At 41.1% G+C, this 22,009-nt stretch overlaps 1 protein-coding gene across 5 annotated transcripts in view; it reads left to right on the top strand.

Moving 5' to 3' along the window:
• AP1M1 (adaptor related protein complex 1 subunit mu 1) overlaps positions 1–22,009 on the top strand; it is a 25,035-nt gene extending 3,026 nt beyond the window's left edge. The window contains exons 2-13 of one of the 5 annotated variants that reach the window (XM_073324447.1): positions 91–244; positions 924–1,080; positions 2,705–2,772; positions 6,480–6,610; positions 7,017–7,164; positions 12,591–12,717; positions 13,782–13,924; positions 15,203–15,274; positions 17,235–17,393; positions 18,015–18,140; positions 19,496–19,571; positions 20,207–22,009. In XM_073324447.1, coding sequence (XP_073180548.1) covers positions 224–244; positions 924–1,080; positions 2,705–2,772; positions 6,480–6,610; positions 7,017–7,164; positions 12,591–12,717; positions 13,782–13,924; positions 15,203–15,274; positions 17,235–17,393; positions 18,015–18,140; positions 19,496–19,571; positions 20,207–20,229 — 1,251 coding nt within the window. In that variant the 5' untranslated portion in view covers positions 91–223 and the 3' untranslated portion in view covers positions 20,230–22,009. Of the gene's footprint in view, positions 1–90; positions 245–899; positions 1,081–2,704; positions 2,773–3,743; positions 3,847–6,479; positions 6,611–7,016; positions 7,165–12,590; positions 12,718–13,781; positions 13,925–15,202; positions 15,275–17,234; positions 17,394–18,014; positions 18,141–19,495; positions 19,572–20,206 lie in introns of those variants that run through there. The other 4 variants (XM_073324445.1, XM_073324446.1, XM_073324449.1 and 1 more) reach the window with 4 other exon arrangements.

The raw sequence follows: 22,009 nt of genomic DNA, 5'->3' as shown, positions 1-22,009 counted from the left end.
AATCTTCCAATTTGTCTAGGTTAAAAGCTATGTCAAAAGCTTTGCTAAAGTCAAGGAATAACACGTCCACTGTTTTCCCCTCATCCACAGAGCCAGTTATCTTGTCATAGAAGGCAATTAGATTAGTCAGGCACGCTTGCCCTTCGTGAATCCATGCTGGCTGTTCCTGATCACTTGCCTCTACTCTAAGTGCTTCAGAATTGATTCCTTGAGGACCTGCTCCATGATTTTTCCAGGAACTGAGGTGAGGCTGACTGGCGTGTAGTTCCCCAGATCCTCCTCCTTCCCTTTTTTAAAGATGGGCACTACATTAGCCTTTTTCCAGTCGTCCGGGACCTCCCCTGATCGCCATGAGTTTTCAAAGATAATTGCAGAGCCATTGGCCATTACATCCGCCAACTCCTTTAGCGCTCTCGGATGCAGCGCATCCGGCCCCATGGACTTGTGCTCCTCCAGCTTTTCTAAATAGTCCCGAACCACTTCTTTCTCTACAGAGGGCTGGTCACCTCCTCCCCATGCTGTGCTGCCCAGTGCAGTAGTCTGGGAGCTGACCTTGTTCGTGAAGACAGAAGCAAAAAAAGCATTGAGTACATTAGCTTTTTCCACATCCTCTGTCACTAGGTTGCCTCCCTCTTTCAGTAAGGGGCCCACACTTTCCTTGACTTTCTTCTTGTTGCTAACATACCTGAAGAAACCCTTCTTGTTACTCTTAACATCTCTTGCTAGCTGGAACTCCAAATGTGATTTGGCCTTCCTGATTTCACTCCTGTATGCCTGAGCAATATTTTTATACTCTTCCCTGGTCATTTGTCTTGTATCTTTTAATGAAGTACTTCCCAAGGATCATATGTGTTGTTTTCAAATGGTAACTTCGGCATTTGTTTTTAAAACCTATTCAGATTTCTGTTGCACGTATATTGCAGGTCCTCATCTGCCGGAATTACCGTGGAGATGTGGATATGTCTGAGGTGGAGCATTTCATGCCAATTCTTATGGAAAAGGAAGAAGAGGGAATGCTTTCTCCCATTCTAGCTCATGGAGGAGTTCGTTTTATGTGGATTAAACACAACAACTTATATCGTATCCTTTAAAGCAGTGGTCTCCAACCTTTTTATGCCCAAAATCACTTTTTGAATTTAAGGGCAATCCAGGTTCTACCCTGCCCCTTCCCCAAAGCCCCACCCCGCTCACTCCATTCCCCCCAACACCCCACCCCAGCGGTCGCTTGCTGTCCCCAACCCTCACTCACTTTTACCGGGCTGGGGTAGGGGTTTGAGGTATGTGAGGGGGTGCGGACTCTGGGCTGGAGTGGGTTTGTAGTGTAGGAGGGGGCTCTGGGCTGAGCCTGGGGGTGGGGGGGAAGGCTCCGGGCTGGGGCAGAGTGTTGGGGTGCAGGAGGGGGAGGTCAGGGCTGGGGTTTGGCGTGCAGGAGGGGGTATGGGGTGCTGGCTCCGGGAGGGGACTCAGGGCTGGTGGTTGGTGTGCAGCTTCCTGCTGGGCAACACTTACCTCTAGCAGCTCCTGGTTGGTGGCTGCCGCTAAGACAGGTTCCCTGCCTACCCCGGCCCCATGCCACTCCCGGAAGGGGCCAACACACCCTTGTGGCCCCTGAGGGAGTGGGGGGCGGGGAAAACGTGGCTCTGTGTGCAGTCCCTCTCTGCAGGCACTGCTCCCGCAACTCCCAATGGCCACAGCTCCCCATTCCTGGCCAATGGGAGCTGCAGGGGCGGTGCTTGCAGGCAGGAGCAGCATGCAGAGGGAGACCCCTGCCTGTGGGGCCACACTGGCCATTTTCAGGAGCAGCGTGGGGTAGGGTCAGGCAGGGAGCCTGCCTTAGCAGCAGCCCCACTACACCACTGGAGATTGCGATCGACTGGGAGATCCTCTAGGATTGACCAGTCGATCGTGATCGACCGGTTGGTGACTGCTTTAAAGCGTAAACCTGTTAATATAGTGAAACTGATGAGCACGTTGGTGGATTTTCAGAATTTGGGCTTCAATGGAATAGGGATGTAAATAACATGTAAAAACAGTAACCATGTAACTGATTAAAATTCTATCAGTTACACGGTTAAACCTTTAACCGGGAAACTAGCGGTGTGGGGGGGTGCTGTAGCACCCCCATGTCTTACATGGGGGCCCCCTGCGGCCAGCCCCGTGCCTGTCGGGGATCCCACCCCACCATCCGGCTGGCGTCCCGGCAAGGCTGGGGTCCTGGCGGGTTGGCCACCAGGACTCCAGCTGAATTTAATTGTTATCAGTTAACCCATTGAACTTTTACATCCCTAGAATGGAACTGACATGAAAACATATAGGGCAATAAGTAACATAAGCTCACGAGTATGATTTTACTGATTGAGATTTACAAATATGCAAAAAAAAATTATATAAAAGGAGTTATTCTTTTCATGTAAGATCCTGTGCTAATAATGTTATGAGAGTGTTTAAGTGTCAATTTAATATAAGCATTTCCTGAATCTTTATTTTTGTTCTTCGCCTCCCAGTAGTTAAACATTCAGAAATGACAAAACAAACCCAAGGATTCTCAGTATCTCATGACTCTGGAAAGAAGAATATTATTGCTGCTTCCTTAATGTTTGGGCCAGCTGTAATAACTTAGTAAAAGGGTTTTAAAAATGTATTTAATTGTAAATTTTTTTTATATGGTAACTTTAAACACTGGTTCCTGAACATACTTTTTCAGTTGTTGCTACTTCTAAGAAGAATGCTTGTGTGTCTCTGGTGTTTTCATTTCTTTACAAGGTGGTTCAGGTGAGTATTAAATCGGTCAAGTAATCTTTGTTCAGATAACTGAACATATCTTTTATATAGAGGTAGAAATCTTTTAATTTTATAGTGCTGTGCAGAAATGGCATATCTAGTTTATATGTGGTTATGTTAAGATCTTTCCATGTTAGCTACTTATATTTATTTTGTGCTGTACAGGACAAGGATACTGACAGAATGTTACAATATAAGAGAGAGACAGAAAATGAGATACAATGTGAAAGTCAGAGGAGAGGCCACTTCACTAAATTTTTGTGTGCTTTGTGGGCATTTTGGAAGAAACAAATTTTAGAAAGTCTTTGAGTAATATGGTGACTTGAGGAGCTGGACTAGGGAGCCTATGCTGCAGTTAAGTGGCAGCACAGAGTCAGGAAAAGAAAAAAGAAACACATAGGCCTTGTATTTTAGAGTGGAGGGAGCCAAAGTTCAGCAGACAAGACAATGTCTGAAGTGTTTTCTGTAGGTAGCTGTGTGTAAGGCCATGAGATTTGGGATGAGAATTTTAAACTCAATGCAGTATGCAGATAAAAGCCAGTGGAGAGATTCAAAGATCTGGGTGTTGTGCTCAGGTTGACAGGCAAGGAAGATTGCTTTTCAGCAAGCTATTCTCCAAAGCATTGGTTTTGAAACAGGGGTACGCAGTACTCTTCCAGGGAGTACATAAACGCATCTAGATATTTGCCTAGTTTTACAACAAGGTAATGAAAAGCACTAGCAAAGTCAGTATATAATTATATGGTAAAAATGAGAAAGTAAGCCATTTTTCAGTAATAGTGTGCTGTGACACTTTTTTTTTTTTATGTCTGATTTTGTAAGCAAGTAGTTTTTAAGTTAGGTGAAACTTGAGGGTACGCAAGACAAATCAGACTCCTGAAAGGGGTACAGTTGTCTGGAAAGGTTGAGAGCCACTGTTCTGAAATATATATTTGGGAAGAAAATGGTTTCCTTTTCTTTAGTGACTTTCTTACTGTGTGACTTCTGGAAGGGACTACTCTTCTAGGATAAGACAGGGCTTGGATGTGCTTAATGGATGCTGTGTGGTACATTACAACCTCTGTGGTTAGTGGTTTTTTTTTTTTTTCCCTTAACTAGGGTGACAGGTATCCTTCCTGGAAGGAATATTTATAGGCAGTCATATTCCACATACACTGTAGTTTGTTTTAATTTTCAGGGGCCACAACCCTAATGTGTATGAAGCTCCAGCTAGTTTAAAAAAAGGGGGGGGGCTGCTATTAAATGGACATTGGAGGAAAGCACTACTGCTTGGTGGGCAGGTTTTAAAAATACGCATTTGGGGCCCAGTCCGCTCTGAGCTGCGGCAATGTGTTTTAGCCAAAGATTTCAGATATGCATAAATGTAAGGAACTGCTTGAAAGAAGAGAAGCTGAGACTGAGTTGGTTTAAATTTCCAGAGCATAGGTTTTGAGGCTAAGCCCAGTGTTTATTTCAATAACTGTTATATCCCCACACAAAAAATTGTTAAAATAGTACTAGGGGAGGGGTGGGTGGGTGTGTGTGTGTGTGTGTCAGTCACACACTTCATAGCTTTTGTAGGTTGAATATATTGCATGCACCAAGGGCTCCTTGCAATCCTCCATTCCCCTCACAAGATCTCTGGGTGCCAGCCTCCCATCCTCCTCTTTTTCAGGGGCTCCCTGCAATTCCAGCTAGTCTCTTCCCTTCCAGGGTCTCCATGTGATCCCCTTCTCTCGCTCTCTGTGCTCCCCGCACCACCACCATCAGCTCTGTGTGCACCCCCATTCCCAGTTTCCCCCATTCCCCTCTATGGCCTGGGCTCTGTGCGCCCCATTCCCCCACCATGCCAGGGGCTCTGTGCACCCCTAGTCCTCCTTTCCACCCCATACCAGGATCCTCCAATCTCTCCTCCCCTCCCCTCCTCCCCATACACACAGACACTAGGTGTTCTTTGTGCCCCATTCCTCCCTCCATGCATTTTAATATCCCTCATTTTCCTCCATTGCAGGGGGTCTATGCTCCCTCCCCCATAGTAGGATCCCCCTTTCTCCTCCATAGCAGGGGGCTCTGTGTGAACACTCATTACCACCTCCCCACATCCAAGGGCTTTATAAGCCTGCCTTTATCCTTCCCTGTCTTCATACCATGCAAGGTCCCTCAATCTCCTCCCCCCATACTGAGGGTTCTGTGTGCTACATTCGCCCCTCCCCATACCAGGGTCCCCCCCTATTTTCTCTCCACATTCCAGTGGCTGTGTGCACTCTCCTCATTCCCCTCATGCCTCCTATTCTCCTTCTCAAGCCACTTTTTTTTTTTTTTTTGAGAGCGAGAGAGAAGCCATTCAGCATGTTAAACTACTGGGCGTATACAGTTTTGTAGCTGTGTTGGTCCCAGGATATTAGAGACCAGGTGGGTGAGGTAGTATCTTTTATTGGACAAATTTCTGCTGGTGAGAGAAGCTTTGATATTAAACAGAGCTCTTCTTACCAACGGAAGTTGATCCTAGGGATGTAAAATGTTCACTGGTTAACCAATAAGCATTAGTCTTACTAGTTAACCCGCCTTAACTGTTAAACCCCTGGCCAGAGTGGTCCCAGCGGCCCCGCGCTACCCGGCCAGAGTGGCCCCAGTTTAACTTTAATCATTTAAACAGTTAACTTTTTAAACGATATTTACATCCATAGTTGGTCCAGTAAAAAAACCTCATCCACCTTGTTTCTCTACTGGGAATATAAACAGAGATGAATAGGAGTACCTTTGTGTGTGAAGGTGTTAATGGTGCCACCAATGAATTCTTTGAACTACAGGCAATTGCAGGGGTGCTAAAGAGCTGATGGGGCTGTATTTGCCCTCCATTTTCCCTTTTTGGTTTTCTGATTTGCCCTGAAATCATAGAATCATAGAATATCAGGGTTGGAAGGGACCTCGGGAGGTCATCTAGTCCAACCCCCTGCTCAAAGCAGGACAAACACCAACTAAATCATCCCAGCCAGGGCTTTGTCAAGACTGACCTTAAAAACTTCTAAGGAAGGAGATTCCACCACCTCCCTAGGTAACGCATTCCAGTGTTTCACCACCCTCCTAGTGAAAAAGTTTTTCCTAATATCCAACCTAAATCTCCCCCACTGCAACTTGAGACCATTACTCCTTGTTCTGTCATCTGCTACCACTGAGAACAGTCTAGAGCCATCCTCTTTGGAACCCCCTTTCAGGTAGTTGAAAGCAGCTATCAAATCCCCCCTCATTCTTCTCTTCCTCAGACTGAACATCCCCAGTTCCCTCAGCCTCTCCTCATAAGTCATGTGTTCCAGTCCCCTAATCATTTTTGTTGCCCTCCACTGGACTCTTTCCAATTTTTCCACAATGGGGAAAAATCAATAGGGTTCTGACCATTGGTACCGAGAACATTCCCTGAAATTTTGGAATTGATTAGATGTGGTGGTCAAAAGTTATTGTTACACACAGAAATCCTATTGAATTGAGTATAAGGCCTTTGCAAGCTTGGCCAATTATGGTTGTGTTCTAATTTGTAGTGTGAAAAAAATGACACTTGAAAGTCAGGAAACTTGGATTTTAAGGCTCAGCAAATTACTTTAATTCTCTACAGTAGCTCACCAAAACTCTTGTAGTTTCAGAAATGGAGGGTTAGAAGTAATGTGAACTAAATTTTCTTTAATTTGAGACTTGAGTGTTGTTTTCTAACGTTTACATTTCAGGTATTTTCAGAATATTTCAAGGAGTTGGAAGAAGAGAGCATTCGAGATAACTTTGTTATAATTTATGAATTGCTTGATGAGCTCATGGATTTTGGCTATCCTCAAACCACTGACAGTAAAATTTTGCAAGAGTAAGTATCAGTGTACTGGCTCTTAGATACCAGGTGACAGATGCTTTGGGAATATTTATGAGCATAAAGATGTTAACTTGTATGATTTAAGGTTATTACAATGTGGGGGTCAATTTGTAGATTTTCCTTTCTTTTATCAGCTTGAAAAAAAATTAATAGGACACTTCTGTCAAAAATCTGTTAACCTTTTCCTGTCTTTGTTGATGGACTGATACAGTTTCCTATCAGGTAAATAAACACATGATCTGACTTGACCTGGCAAGAAAAGATTAGTTAATATTTTCTAGGACTTGAATTGTCAGACTTCCTTTCTTCGCTGCTGACATAATACCTGTGACACCAAACAAATTGCTAAGGCTACAAAATGTAACTTTCATATTTTTAAAAAACATATGTGGTTCTGAAGGTACATCACTCAAGAAGGCCACAAACTGGAAACTGGAGCTCCACGCCCACCTGCCACTGTTACCAATGCTGTTTCCTGGAGGTCAGAAGGGATAAAGTATAGGAAAAATGAAGTGTTTCTGGACGTTATAGAATCTGTTAACCTCTTGGTGGGTTTATATTTTACCTGAATTTTATCTTTCTTTTTTAATGAGAATTGTAATAATCTGTAAATATGCAAACACAAAATGAAAGCCGAAGTCAGTGTATATGAGTAGTCTTAATTAGTCTATCAAATTATAGTATTACATTTGAAACAATTTAAATGTCACCGGATTGAGTGATCGATAATGGTAGTGACTTAAGCTGTTATAAGTAATACTCATATAACTGCATTTATATTATGCTGCTTAATAGATTTTTTTCAACTTTCAGGGAGCTTCTTTTCCATGCTAAACTTGAAAAACAAAGGGACTCCTTATATTCCTGCCTAATCCTCACACTCTGAATGAAATAAACTCTATGCTATTCCCATGGAATGACTCCCAAGGATGTATGCAGTGTTGTTGTAGCCCTGTTGGTCCCATGATATTAGAGTGACAAGGCGGGGTTGAGGTAATATCTTTTATTGGACCAACTTCTGTTGGTGAGAGAGACAAGCTTTTGAGCTACATAAGTGTTTCTTCAGGTCTGGGAAAGGTACTCTTGAGTGTCACAGCTTGTCTTTTGAAAGTGTTGTGCATGTTTCCTTTCAGGAGGAGGACTGATAAGTCAGATATAGAGTAATCACTTTGTGAAAAGTGTACACCCACAAGTGATAGGGTGTTTTTGTCTCATCATTTTACTGTGGGAGTGCATTTGAGAGCGTAATGATTGTCTGGTTCACCCAGATAGTTTTTGTTGGAATGTTTAGCTCAGTGGATGAGGCAGATCTCATATGGTGCTAGGCATGTGTAGGATCCATGGATCTTGAAAGGTGTATTGTAAGGGGTTTTGCTATATCTCCACTGCTACAATGATCTACAGGTTTTGCATCTGTTCTTCTGGCAGGGTCTGGTGCCACTTTGAGTAGGTGTGCCCTGTTCTGTGGGGATTTTGCCTCTGACAATGATCTAGGAGAGGTTAGGGAGTTGTTTAGGGTGACCTGACATCCCTTTTTTAAAGGGACATCTCCTGCAGGTGTCCTTAATTTTTCTTAAAAACGGGCAAATTGTCCTGTATTTTCTGTTTTCTGTCTCTTCTGTTCTCCCTCTCCCCTCTCCCCCCAAATCAATACTGGCGGTTCCTGCTGCTGGCCAGATCCCAGCTCGCCAGCTGCCTGCCCACCAGCAGTGAGTGGGAGGGGTCCAGTGGCCAGTGATGGGGGTGGGTGTGCAAGGCTGATGGCGGGGCAAAGCTGCAGTGCGCAAGGCTAGCTGTTCCTCGTGCTGGTCCATCAGCGCAGTCCCTGCTGTGTGCCAGCTCTCAGCCAGTAGGGCCCCGTCCCGTTTCCGACCGGCACTGACTGCGCGCTGCAGTGGCTGGTGAGTGTGGGCAGGCAGCGGCCAGTTACATGTTGCCTCTGCTGCCCAGCCATCGGCCCTTTACATGCTCCCACTCTCGCTGCCCTCTTCCTGCTTTGCCCCTTCACCCTCTTTCCCCTGACTCTCTCTTCCATTTCCCCCCGTGCGGGACACGTCCCGCTCCCAGCGCTGTGCAGAGAGCCAGCCCCTGGTGGGAGCGTTCAGTTCACCAACAGCCTGGCCAACAGGCTCCTTCCTTCCCCCACTGCCTCTGGTTGTGCCGGTGCCCCGGGAAAACGCAAGACCCTCCAGCCCAGGGCACTAGCCAGGAGGAACTGATTCCTGTATGTGCCAAAGCCGCACAGGGCAGCCTTTCCGCCCGTCAGCTAATCTCTGGAGTGGTGGCAGCAGAGGAGAGAGTGATTTCCAGCCTGTTTGTGCCCTGACCCTGCAGGCTCCGCAGCAGCCTCCCCCACCCTTAGGGGCCTCTTCACTTCTCTCTGCCCACTGGGTCTTGCTCCCAGGGCTGCTCCGTCCCCTAGGCACCCTCCCCTGCTGAACCACCTCTCTGGCTCTGTTTGCTGAAGCCCCTGCAGTCAGGTTCCCTGGGCCCTGGTGCACAGTGCATCCTTAGGGCTTAACCCCTTCCTACCCATGCTGTAGCTGGGGGATGGGAAGCCACTGTGTTATGTCCATGGCCAGCAATGGCCTGGAGGTGTTAGCTGCCTTTCAACACTGTGAGGGCAGGAAGGGACAAGCTGCTTCCAGCCATAAGAGAGTGGGTAGGGGGGCAGAGGAGGGAAGAGATGAGCTCCTCAGAGACACGAGCCATATCATCCCTCCCTCCTCCCCTGCATCTGGAAGCAGCTCCCGTCCCTCCCTTCTTGCACAGTGCCAAAAGACTGCTGCTAGCCACATTCTGCTGTGAACCCTGGCAGAAATCTGGGGACGGGGCATGTGACCCTGCGTTCCCCACACACACACTCCATGTGTTACCTTGGGAAGATGCGGTGCCAGGTACCAGGTGAGGTGGGCCCATCCTGAGGGCTCAGCCAGGCCTGGAGGGCAGAGAGCACCAAGCAGGGAGGGTCAGGTCAGTCCGTCACCTGCCCTGGGTGAGAAAGAGGTGGGGGGTGTGTGTGTGTGTGACACCTCTCCCCATGTGAACACTAAAGCCTTAAAGATAAGAAGGCAAATAAATATAATCCAACTATGCAATATTTATTTTTAACAAAGGCTTAGTCAACTTGATGTTAATTTGAACGTTTGTACTGCATAGTTCTGATTGATTGCTGCTGAACTTGCTTAAATACGAGTAATTTTATGGCATGTCCCATATTCAGCATAGGGAAATATGGTCACCCTAGGGTTGTTTGAAGGCCAGAAGAGAGGGTTTAGGAAGTCTGTTTCAGGGTGGGGGTCCCCATCGAGTATGGGTTGTATTGTTTCATGATACCGCATATAGCTTCCAGTGTGGGATGGTAGGTGACAAATAGGGCTTGGAGTCAAAGGGGGTTTTACTGCTGTATTGAAGCAGATTCTCTCAGGGTATTTGGCAGGCCCGTTCCATGATGTGATCTACTTCTCTGGTGGAGTGTCCTTGTTGGTGAATGCAGTTTTGGGTGTATTAAGGTGTATATCCTGGACTCTTTCTTTAGATATTCTGTGGTATCTGAGTGCCTGGGTGAAGATAACAGATTTCTTGGTGTGTTGTGAAGTGGTTACTGGATCTACCACCAGGGCTTTGGAGCTGTGCTCCAGCTCCACTCCAGCTCCAGGCAAAAACCTGCAGCTCCACTGCTCCGGATCTGCTCTGGGCTCCGGGCTCCACTCCAAAGCCATGTCTACCACACCTACTTTCATAGATCTAGCAAACACTTAAAGAAACAATTTCTCAATTGGTGTCTTCCTTGTAAGGTTGATGAACTTAAATGCTGTAACTTTAAAATTAGGGCTGTTGATTAATCGCAGTTAACTTGCAGTTAACGCAAAAAAAAAAATGGCTATTAATTTTTTAATCGTGATTAATTGCAGTTTTAATCGCACTGTTAAACAATAAAATAGCAATTGAAATTTATTAAATATTTTGGATGTTTTTCTACATTTTCATATATATTCTGTGTTGTAATTGAAATCAAAGTGTATATTTTTTATTATAAATATTTGCACTGTAAAAATGATAAACAAAAGAAATAGTATTTTTCAGTTCCTCATACAAGTACTGTCGTGCAATTTTTGTCCTGAAAGTGCAACTTACAAATGTAGATTTTTTTATTACATAACTGCACTCAAAAACAAAACAATGTAAAACTTCAGAGCCTACAAGTCCATTCAGTCCTACTTTTTGTTCAGCCAATCACTCAGACAAACAAGTTTGTTTACTTGTACAGGAGATAATGCCGCTGCGTCCTTAATTACAATGTCACCAGAAAATGAGAACAGGCATTTGCATGGCACTTTTGTAGCCGTCATTGCAAGGTATTTGTGCCAGATATGCTAAACATTCGTATGCCCCTTCGTGCTTCGGCCACCATTCCAGAGGACATGCTTCCATGCTGATGATGCTTGTTTAAAAAAAAAAAAAAAGTGTTAATTAAATTTGTGACTGAACTCCTTGGGGGAGAATTGTATGTCCCCAGCTCCGTTTTACCTGCATTCTACCATATATTTCATGTTATAGCAGTTTCGGATGATGAAACAGCACATGTTGTTCATTTTAAGAAAACTTTCACTGCAGATTTGACAAAACGCAAAGATGGTACCAATGTGAGATTTCTAAAAATAGCTACAGCACTCAACCCAAAGTTTAAGAATCTGAAGTACCTTCCAAAATCTGAGAGGAACGAGGTGTGGCACATGCTTTCAGAAGTCTCAAAAGAGCAACATTCCAATGCAGAAACTACAGAACCTAAGCCACCAAAAAAGAAAATCAACCTTCTGCTGCCGGCATCTGACTCAGATAATGAAAATGAACGTGCGTTGGTCTGCACTGCTTTGGATTGTTGTTGAGCAGAACCTGTCATCAACATGGACGCATGTCCCCTGGAATTGTTTGAAACATGAAGGAACATATGAATCTTTAGCGCATCTGGCGCATAAATATCTTGCGACACCGGCTACAACAGTGCCATGAGAATGTCTGTTCTCACTTTCAGGTGACATTGTAAACAAGAAGTGGGCAACATTATCTCCTGCAAATTTAAACAAACTTGTTTGTCTGAGCAATTGGCTGAATAAGAAGTAGGACTGAGTGGACTTGCAGGCTATAAAATTTTGTTTTATTTTTGAATGCAGTTTTTTTTACATAATTCTACTTTGGACGTTCAACTTTCATGATAAAGAGATTTCCCTACAGTACTTGCATTAGGTGAATTGAAAAATACTATTTCTTTTTTTTTTTACAGTGCAAATACTTGTAATCAAAAATAAATATAAAGTGAGCACTGTACACTTCGTATTTTGTGTTGTAATTGAAATCAATATTTGAAAATGTAGAATACATCCAAAAATATTTAAATAAATGGTATTCTGTTATTGTTTAAAAGTGCGATTAATCGTGATTCGTTTTTTTAATCGCTTGACAGCCCTATTCAAGATGTATCCTAACAACAACAGTCTTATTACCTATTTTTTATTAACAAACAAAACTCTACATGTCATCCTCAACACAATATACATTGGCAAAGAGTCCTGTGGCACCTTATAAACTAATAGACATATTGGAGCATAAGCTTTCGTGGGTGAATATCCTTCGATGCGACGAAGTGGGTATTCACCCACGAAAGCTTATGCTCCAATATGTCTGTTAGTCTATAAGGTGCTACAGGGCTGCTTTTACAGATCCAGAGTAACACGGCTACCCCTTTTGATACTTGACAATATACATTCTGCGCCAACACACAAGATCTTTCAGTCCAAATGTACACATTTTAATGAAAAATATGTTTCCCAGGATTATGGTTAAGTTTTCAATGTGATTTATTTTGGGTTCCTAATCTTGTGAAAACAGATAATTGTAAAATCATTGCACGAAGCTAGTTAGAGATTCAGTTTCAATAGCTGAGGAGAATGACTCCACCTTCCTTTGCTCTTAGGTTAGTGCCAACGGAAATGTATTGCGCAGTGAGATAGTTGGATCCATTAAAATGAGGGTCTTTCTCTCAGGAATGCCAGAGCTTCGCCTTGGTTTAAATGATAAAGTACTCTTTGATAATACAGGACGTGAGTATGTATACAGCATTTCTAAAAACATACAAAGGTATTCCCTGGTTTCTTTGTCTTTGGGGCAATGCAGCACGTCAGTTCAGATAACAGGAGTTATTCTAGGACGGTGGGTCTTATAATTTCCTAGTTGGGGAGGTTGTATCACTGTATAAGAGTAATGTTTTATCAGATGGGAGACACGCCTTAGGGGGGCAGGAAGTCTAACACATTCATTTGCTATTTGCCATGAAGACCTGGTCTTTGTTCAATTAAGAAATCCTCCATTTCTAGCCTTAATGGATACGTATAAGATGATTTCCATCATGCAGGTTCATATCTCTGAATTTCATTTTAAGGAACCATCTCTTGTTTTAGCCCCAAAGTTACCTACGTTACATGCAAATTTGGTGTCCCCTCTGATAGTTAAAAATTATTTACAATTAAATTTAAAGAATAATTTTATAGCAGGAGCTATTCACACTAAAGGAATTAATCCTGCATCTTAAGTTTGCGCATGAATACTTTTTAGTATTTCTCATTTTTGATCTTTGTTAGAGTCTTAAATGTGGGCATTGGCAGATTGAAGTGTGTATTCACAGCCTTTGAACAAGAGAGGAGGTAGTGGGAGGGGAGTTGAGGAGGAATTCAAATATAGTACCGTCTGTCTGTGTCAGGATAGATGCATTGGTTGTGAACGAATGGCAACATCATCTTCCGTTGTGCACTTGTGAAATGTCAGGGGGAAATACCTCTTCCTTAAATACTTTGGGACGTGTAATGCTTTTCTTCCTCTTAAAACCAGAGCTCCAATTCCAGATTTTCGATGACTGTACTGAGCAAAAAGAGCAGAATATGTCATTTAAATTAGTCCACTTCAATGGCCTACTCCCAATCTCTTTTCACTAAGATTCCTATATTCCTGAAGTTACTGTAATGAAGTTAGAAATAGCGTAGAAGTAGAATAGAACTAATGTAGGGAGTATGAGCAGCTGATTGCTCAGTTGCATTATAATCTGCTGTGATGGCCTGAGAGGTAGGCTTTTCATGTGCTACACAAATTGGGGTTTATGTTTTCCTGATAGGTGGCAAAAGCAAATCAGTAGAACTAGAAGATGTAAAGTTTCACCAGTGTGTTCGTCTCTCTCGCTTTGAAAACGACAGGACAATTTCTTTCATCCCACCTGATGGAGAGTTTGAACTCATGTCATATCGTCTTAATACCCATGTAAGTCTGGCTACATGTTTTGTTCTAGACTAAAACAAATTTGTGTTTGAAAACATTTTAAATTGCAAGTAAAACTGTAAAAGGCCTTTCCACTTTCACTGAAAAATTAATATTTCTTTAAAAAAAGTATGAGTTTTAGATATTATTGAGCTAGCTGTTAATAGGGATGTTCCATGCTTACCTCAAAGTAGGCTATATATGCTACTTCAAGGCACTGGGAAAAGGAGAAGCAATTACTACGTAAGTCTAGTCACTGAGTTACCTACTGGGAGAAGGATGAGAGAGTAAACAATACATGACTGATGTGTAGTCACATTACTTAACACACTACTGGAAGGTGCTTGGATACAATAGTGATGAGTGCATTATAAGAACTAATATAGAAAGGGGAAGACCAAGGCAGTAAGATCTTTTTTTGCTACAACTACCTGAAGAAGCTGGTAACATACAGTGAGGAAGAATGAGCAGGAGAAGAAGAGAGAATTTCATTGGTTTTAAAGCCTATAGTGACATTTGTGCATTGACCCATTTGGAGCAAAAACATTGTAAAGGGCCTGCCTGTCGTCTTATGCTGGGCATACCTATGATGTGGGAGACTGGAAAACCTACTTCATCAGTCGGTACCCAAGAACATCCGCCATGTTTCTATATATTGAGGACCCATACTCTGTAAAACTCTGGCAAAAAACAGCAGACCCAGAACACCTTAAAAATTTGTTAGTCTCTAAGATGCCACAAGTACCCCTTTTCTTTTCAAAAGCCTGTGGGACTTCTGACTTTTTATTATTGGAGTACTGAATTTAAACAAATACTTTAAATCCAGAGTTATCGTCTCACAGTTTTTAGGGCTAGCATTGTTTAATAACTCAAATGCCCTGAGTTATTAAATTTGTTGGGTTAGAGTGAGAATGGTTTTCTGGTTTGGGGGTTAATTTCTCTCAGAGAATAGGGTTAAATTAAAACCGTTAGATACTCATGTAATTGAAATTATCTGCTTTTTCATAATCTATAAATACTTGTCAAATTATATATATGGAATATTTTAAGGACTTCTTGACTAACGCTCAGGTCTCCCCTGATCATTATTTTTGCGTATTATGTATTTGCATATTAAATGTTTTCCTGACCAGTATCTTTGGAATCTGATCTAACTCTCTTGTCTTAAAGAGCACTATAGGCTTCTCTTCTTCATTTTTTTTTTTTTTTTGCTCTGTATGGAAACGTATCATTTTCCTGACAAGGTCAAAATAAGATGTATAGTTGTTTGTTCTCCAACAGGTAAAACCGCTCATCTGGATTGAGTCTGTGATTGAGAAACATTCCCACAGCCGCATAGAGTATATGATCAAGGTCAGAGATACCAAAATGCTTACGCTTAATTTCAGTCTCCTTCTACAAGGCGAACCATGTAAACGATCCTACTTTAAACATTTTGTGTTATAAAGCGTACATTTGATTTCTGGAAAGCTGCTCCTGTGACGGGTTAGATCCCCTTTCTGGGATGCCACCTTATGTACTGAGGCTTCACTGAGCCCCTCCTGCTCCACCAGCCTGCATTTCCTCTCCCTGTTTTGCTGAATTAGGCTCTCCAGCCTCTTGCAGTGTACAGAAACAAGTAGGGTTACACCCAGCTGCAGACACAGATTGAAGTCAGCTCTGTGTGAGAGGATTCACCCAGCACTCATGTGTACTCCCCCTTTGTGAATAAACCCAAAATAACTGTCTTGCACTGTGTAGAAAGATTTGCACAGCGCAAGCTCATAAAAGTTTTCCCTCTTCCTCAACGTTAAGAGAGATATGCACAACTTCATGCCCCCAACCCCCCCGTTAGAAATTGCACAAACTGGGTTTAATAATAAACAAAACAAATTCATTCACTATAAAAGGCAGATTTTAAGTGATAGCAAACAGAACGAAGCAGATTACTGAGCAAATAAAACAAAACACTCATCCTAAGCTTAAGATCTTAAAGAAACTGGTTTCAAGAAGTAATTTCTCACCCATAATGTTGTTTTAGGCAAGTTGCAGAGTTTTTGTAGCTTAGAGTTCCAGTTATTTCTTTTACAGACTGGACCCCCATCTCAGTCTGGACTCACCCCTGCCTTTCCCCTCAGGTTAGTTCTTTTGTCCTTTCAGGTACTTTCAGCAGTCTTTCTTCTTGGGTAGGCAATGGAGGAGAGTCCAGTTTAACCCCCTCCCCAGACTTAAAAAGGATTTACCTAGAACATAAGAATGGCCCTCCTGGGTCAGACCAAAGGTCCATCTAGCCCAGTATCCTGTCTTCTGACAGTGGACAGTGCCAGGTGCCCCAGAGGGAATGAACAGAATAGGTAATCATCAAGTGATTCATTCCCAGCTTCTGGCAAACAGAGGCTAGAGACCCCATCCCTGCCTATCCTGACTAATAGCCATTGATGGACCTATCCTAAGGCAGGAAACCTTTGTTTGATCCCCATCCCCCTACAGAGGAAAAGTACTAGCAGTGTCCAAGGTGATATTTTGCATCAGGTGACGTTATCATCTGACCTTGTAGTGTCAATGCAGCATCCCAGGACATTCTTTAGGAAGGTGGGAGATTAGTATCTTCAGAGTTCTATTGCCCTCCTTAAATGGCTCATTCAGGATGATTGCTTACTGTCTGGTGGGCATTTCCCCAAGTGTACACACAGTTGTAATTGTTACATAGTCAATATTCCTAACTTCAGATACAGAAATGATACATGCATACAAATTGGATATTCACATTCAGTAAATCATAACCTTTCCAATGATATGTTACACGAGCCATCTTGCATCAAGTATATCTGTTATGCCATATTCATATCATAACCATATTTCTATGAAGAATATGGGGTGTAACATCACAGCTCCTTTCATAAATATTGATCTGTTTTTACTCAATTCAAAACATAATCAGCTAGTGCAGAGGGTGTGTTCTGCCTGTAAGGCAGTATGATTTACTGACAGGTAGTGCAAGTTTTTTTAATTAAAAAAAAGTCTTAACATTAGTGTTGGTAAAAGCACTTTAAAAATATAAAGTCTTATGGACATGCTAAATGTATTAATAGGATCATAATGGATTATTTTCATCTTTTGTATACTTCCATTTGACAGTTAATCTAGTTCTGATCTCCGCATTACACTTTTGTGCATGGATCTTTCATAAGACTCCTGACAGAGAAGGATGTTTTACAGTTCCCAGCTCTCTGAACCTGATCAAATAAGATTTTTTTAAAACCTGCAAATTGTGGCATTTGTGGGGAGATGGGAAAAATTACAAAAAAAAACGTGCATTGCTTACTTTCTCTAGGCAAAGAGTCAATTCAAGCGGAGATCAACTGCCAACAATGTGGAGATTCACATCCCAGTTCCAAATGATGCAGACTCACCAAAATTTAAAACCACTGTGGGCAGTGTCAAATGGGTTCCAGAGAACAGTGAAATTGTCTGGTCCATTAAATCATTTCCGGTAAGCTGTCTTGGTGTAGTGATATCCCCATTGCTGCTCCTGTTAAGGTAGTTTCAGAGTAGCAGTCGCGTTAGTCTGTATTCACAAAAAGAAAAGGAGTACTTGTGGCACCTTAGAGAGTAACCAATTTATGTGAGCATAAGCTTTCCTGAGCTACAGCTCACTTCACTGTAGCTCACAAAAGCTTATGCTCAAATACATTTGTTAGTCGCTAAGGTGCCACAAGTGCTCCTTTTCTTTTTAAGGTAGTGTGAGTTTTATTAAAAGTAAATCTTCTATACATGGAATCTAGAATTTGACTAAAATTCACTCTAGGCTCAGTCTTACTGTACAGTAGGACTATTGGTACCATCTGCTTTCCCTCTCTCCTCATTGTAGGGTTGGCACTTGAGGCAACAAGTACTTACGGTGATCATTTTAAACTGGAAAAGCGAACAGTAAATGTTACTGTTTTTTTTCTAAATTAGTAACTTAATGCTCAGCTTTAGCCTTTAGAAAAGGGCTAAATGACTGCATTTTCATAGTTTTGAGCTGGTATGAGACCTTTGCCACTCAGAAGCACTTTGGTTTTTAAAGGATATTTTCTGGTAGAATGATTTGTTTGCCTTCCTCTTTGGATAGGGGGGAAAGGAGTATCTGATGCGGGCTCACTTTGGGCTTCCAAGTGTTGAAGCTGAAGATAAAGAAGGAAAACCTCCCATCAGTGTCAAGTTTGAAATTCCGTATTTCACCACTTCGGGAATACAGGTTAATAAGACTAAAAAAATTAATTTGTGAACAGAATTTTTGTTCATTTAGCTGCTGGATAATGCTCTTTGTGTGTAATTGAACCAAAAGGTGATGGTGTGATTATATTATGGTTTAATAATGATACAGAATGTGGCTTGTCTCTTTAAATTCAACTACATATAAGTACAAATCTGTTTAGACAATATGAATGATCTTTTCAGTCCAAGTTTTAAAAAAACTTATAATAGTTGTTTGAAGCTAATCACAATTAACTTCCTCCTGACTAAGGGTGTGTACTCCATTTTTCTACTACTAAGCCAAAATAGATAAAAATGTTTGAAGGAGGCTACAACTGAAAGAGAGAGCTCAGTTTTGAGTTTTATTATCCCCAAACCAAGCAAGAGCTTCTGAAAATGGAATATTTATTTAGTTAAATCATGGGATTAGGATTTGTCCTGTTGGTGCATTAAATATTTTGAACCTCCAGAAACTGTGTGTAAGTTGAGAACTTAGTATCCTTGTTCATCATAATTCTAAGATTTTTGTGCAAAACTTCTGCCTTCTTTTGTAAAAACAGTAAAAGTCATATTAGGACTATTGGAATTGTATTGCAAGATCAGTCTAATGATCCATCTAGTACAATACATTGTTTCTGATAATGGCTAGTCCCACATGCTTCAGGGAATGTGGAAAAAAAATCCTCTAATGGATAATTATGGAATAACCTATACCAAACGGAAGTTTCTTCCCAACAATTTCAGTTGAAGCTTTATGAACTGAACCATGAGAATTTATATTTTTTAAAATACATCCATCTAATGTAACTGGGTGCTTTTATTATCCTTCTGCATGTTTAATCTTTTCTTAATCTTACCTAGCTTTTGTATGGATTGCATAAAAAAAGCTTTTTCCTGTTTACAAATTTCCAACAGATTTTTTTAGTTGAGTTTAATATCTCCCTTTCTCTTAAGAAGTAGCACAAAGTGCTTTTTACACTTCATATTTTGTATACCTCTTTCATATCCCTCATCATTTTATCTCCCCCCTGAATATTCTGTCTCCAATGTCTCATATGGAAACATTCCATTCTTTTAATTTTGTCCCCCTGACTCTTGATACCTCCTGTTTCTGCTATATCTTTTTGAGATGAGGTGATCAGAACTGTGCACGTTATTCCAGGTGAGTTACCAGTTAGTTACATGTTGGCATGATATTTTTTTAAACACATCCCAGCATTCTACTTACTCTGCTTTGACCGCTGCTGCACATTGAACTGTTCATAATGGTGTTCTAGGCTTTTTGCCTAAAATATATCTTCCATTAAGGGTTGCTAGGCTGAACTAGAAAGGTAATTTAATGTGTTTTCTTTTCAGGTCCGCTACTTAAAGATAATTGAGAAGAGTGGCTATCAGGCTTTGCCATGGGTTCGCTATATCACCCAAAATGGAGGTAAATAGCAAAGCTATAGATTGTAGACGCTGAAGTTGCCCATGTAGTTTTCCTATTAACACACTTTTCTCTTTGTTGGATGTTCCAAGATAATTTACCTGCATGATTCCACTAGACTTCTCATATTCTTTAATAATGTGCAGTATCGCTACAAATTATATTCATAAATATATTCCTCTCTCCACTCACCCTGCTATTAGGAAAGTGCCACTGTTGTGACATTATAGTTAGGCTTGGGTTGAGTATTTTGCACCTAAAGCGGAGATTCAACCCCTGTAGCATATACATTAGAAAATACACACAAAGAAAGACTGGCAGGGTGATGCTTAGTCTTGGAATCTATTAAGCATTTGGGAAGGTCCAGTTTGGTGAACAGAAATTCTTATTACCTGGAATGTTTAACTCTAATGACGTAACATTTCCTTTAATTGGTTATTGAGCATGAGCATGTAAACAGCTAGTGGTGTTCTAAGATGGTCCTTTATACAGATCTCCTTTTTATTTGAGTAATCTTTGCTTTAATTTGGCATTGGTGTATCATAAATATTTCTGCTCTGATATTGCTATTATTTTGTATTAATAAAATAAGATGAACTAATTTAACTGACTCTTCTGAATTTATTTTTCTCTTGCAGATTATCAGCTCCGAACACAATAGTACTTTTTCCAACCAGAACAGATGACAAATTTTCAGGTCTAGAATTTGTTTGTAGAAAACTTTGTGGCAGTAAAGGCTGTGAACATTGTCTCCAGGGTATTATATCAGCAAACTTGAACTGAGGAGAAGAGATTCTGTTTGTTTGTTTTTGTTATTGTGTTCAACACTAAGTGTTTGGACTATTAGTGCAGGTTGTATGGATGTCTAATTCTTAAAGCATGTTACTACTTCTGCTAAATGCTGATCATATTAGGAGTAGCAGTTATTTTGAGAAGCCAGGACTGCCTTGCTAGTCATACTTAAAAGTGTGTAAATACCATCTTTAAAGCCAGTGGAAGCATTATTTAAAAACAAGAGAGGTCATGGTGCAACTGAAGTGGCTGTTAAGCATTTTTAGTTGTAAATAACCATGGGCCTTTATTTTACACTGAAAACACGGGACAGTTTTGAGGCTTATTTCTTGGCTTGCAAAGGAATTATTAAAGGTAATGATGAGTCAAGAAAGGTTAGGTTCTAAGTTCAAAATAAAAGTTGGTTTTATTGACACAGTTCAGCCCATTTAATATCTGTCAAACCTTAAGATATTGGGAGTGATGTTTGTAAGCATAAATTTTGATAAAAATACAGGTGCATAAACTACTATATTAACTTGAGGGAGAAGAGACATCAAGAATAAATGCCTATGGTCTCTGTGGAGTATCGTGGTCAATGCTTGTTCAAATTATGGAGCCAAGATGCAAAGCTGAGAAGTCCAGACAAATTAAGAAAACTATCAACTATCATATAAAACTTGCTTGGCTTTGATTTTTCTAATTGCAAAAGAAATTTAAAAATTAAAGGTCTCAACTTGTAAATATGAAACTTCTGATTAACCATATTGGCTTTTAAATGTTTAAAACAAAATTCAGCAGATGGAATATGTTTAAGTAGTAATAAATAATCATACTTCAGGCACTTCCTGATAATTGATTGCTGTCATTAGAGGGGGTGGTAGATAAAAGAATAAGAAATTACATATCTGTCATCTAGGTTAGATTTAGGTAAATTCTTTTTTCTTCAATTTTCAAGAATTTACATTTTCTTCAGCTTCTCCTGAAAGGCTACTTTCTTTGCCAGTCTCTTCCACTTGTAAACGGTTGCCCAGTTCATTATAAGCTTTCTGGTAGAAATCATAACAGTTCAGAATGTTACACTTTCATGTGTTAGAACTTGGTTTTTTACCCTTGAGGATGCTGCAAACCACATAACTATACATAGTTGCATCAATTTCAGAAAATGTTAAACAGCAGTTATATCAGTGTTTTCTTTTTAAAAGACTAAACTTTTATTTTTAGTGTGAATGTATTGCTTCTGTCAGGTTTTAACTTAACAACATTGAAGACTGAAAATCGCTGTCCACAACTGATGCAGCACAGATAATTGGGGTGCAAGCTTTCCCACTCCTATGTTGCCATGTTAAAGTGCCTGAGCCCTGCCAGAGAGGGGATAGGTCACTGTGCCTGTTTGTTCCTTGTAGATTTGTGGGCTATATGTATGTGTATGCATTATTATATAAATACTCACAAAATTCCCCTGAACAATTTAGCTTTGATATTAGGAGGAGGATTTGTTTCAGAAAGGACTAATTCTGCTCAAGATTGTAATAGCATTGTTATTAAAGCATCTGGAAGATCATTCTTGTAGCTTGATAATTAGACAATGTTAAATGTGGATGCATGTAGTTTTCTGGATTTTATTACCCAAGAAACTGTTAAAACAAATTAAATCCTCTTACACCAGA

The sequence above is a fragment of the Lepidochelys kempii genome, chromosome 25 (genome assembly GCF_965140265.1).
Source record: "Lepidochelys kempii isolate rLepKem1 chromosome 25, rLepKem1.hap2, whole genome shotgun sequence".
In the NCBI taxonomy this organism is placed as follows: Eukaryota; Metazoa; Chordata; order Testudines; family Cheloniidae; genus Lepidochelys; species Lepidochelys kempii.
Note: the sequence above shows the minus strand (reverse complement) of the source record. Positions and strands in the feature narration are given on the sequence as shown.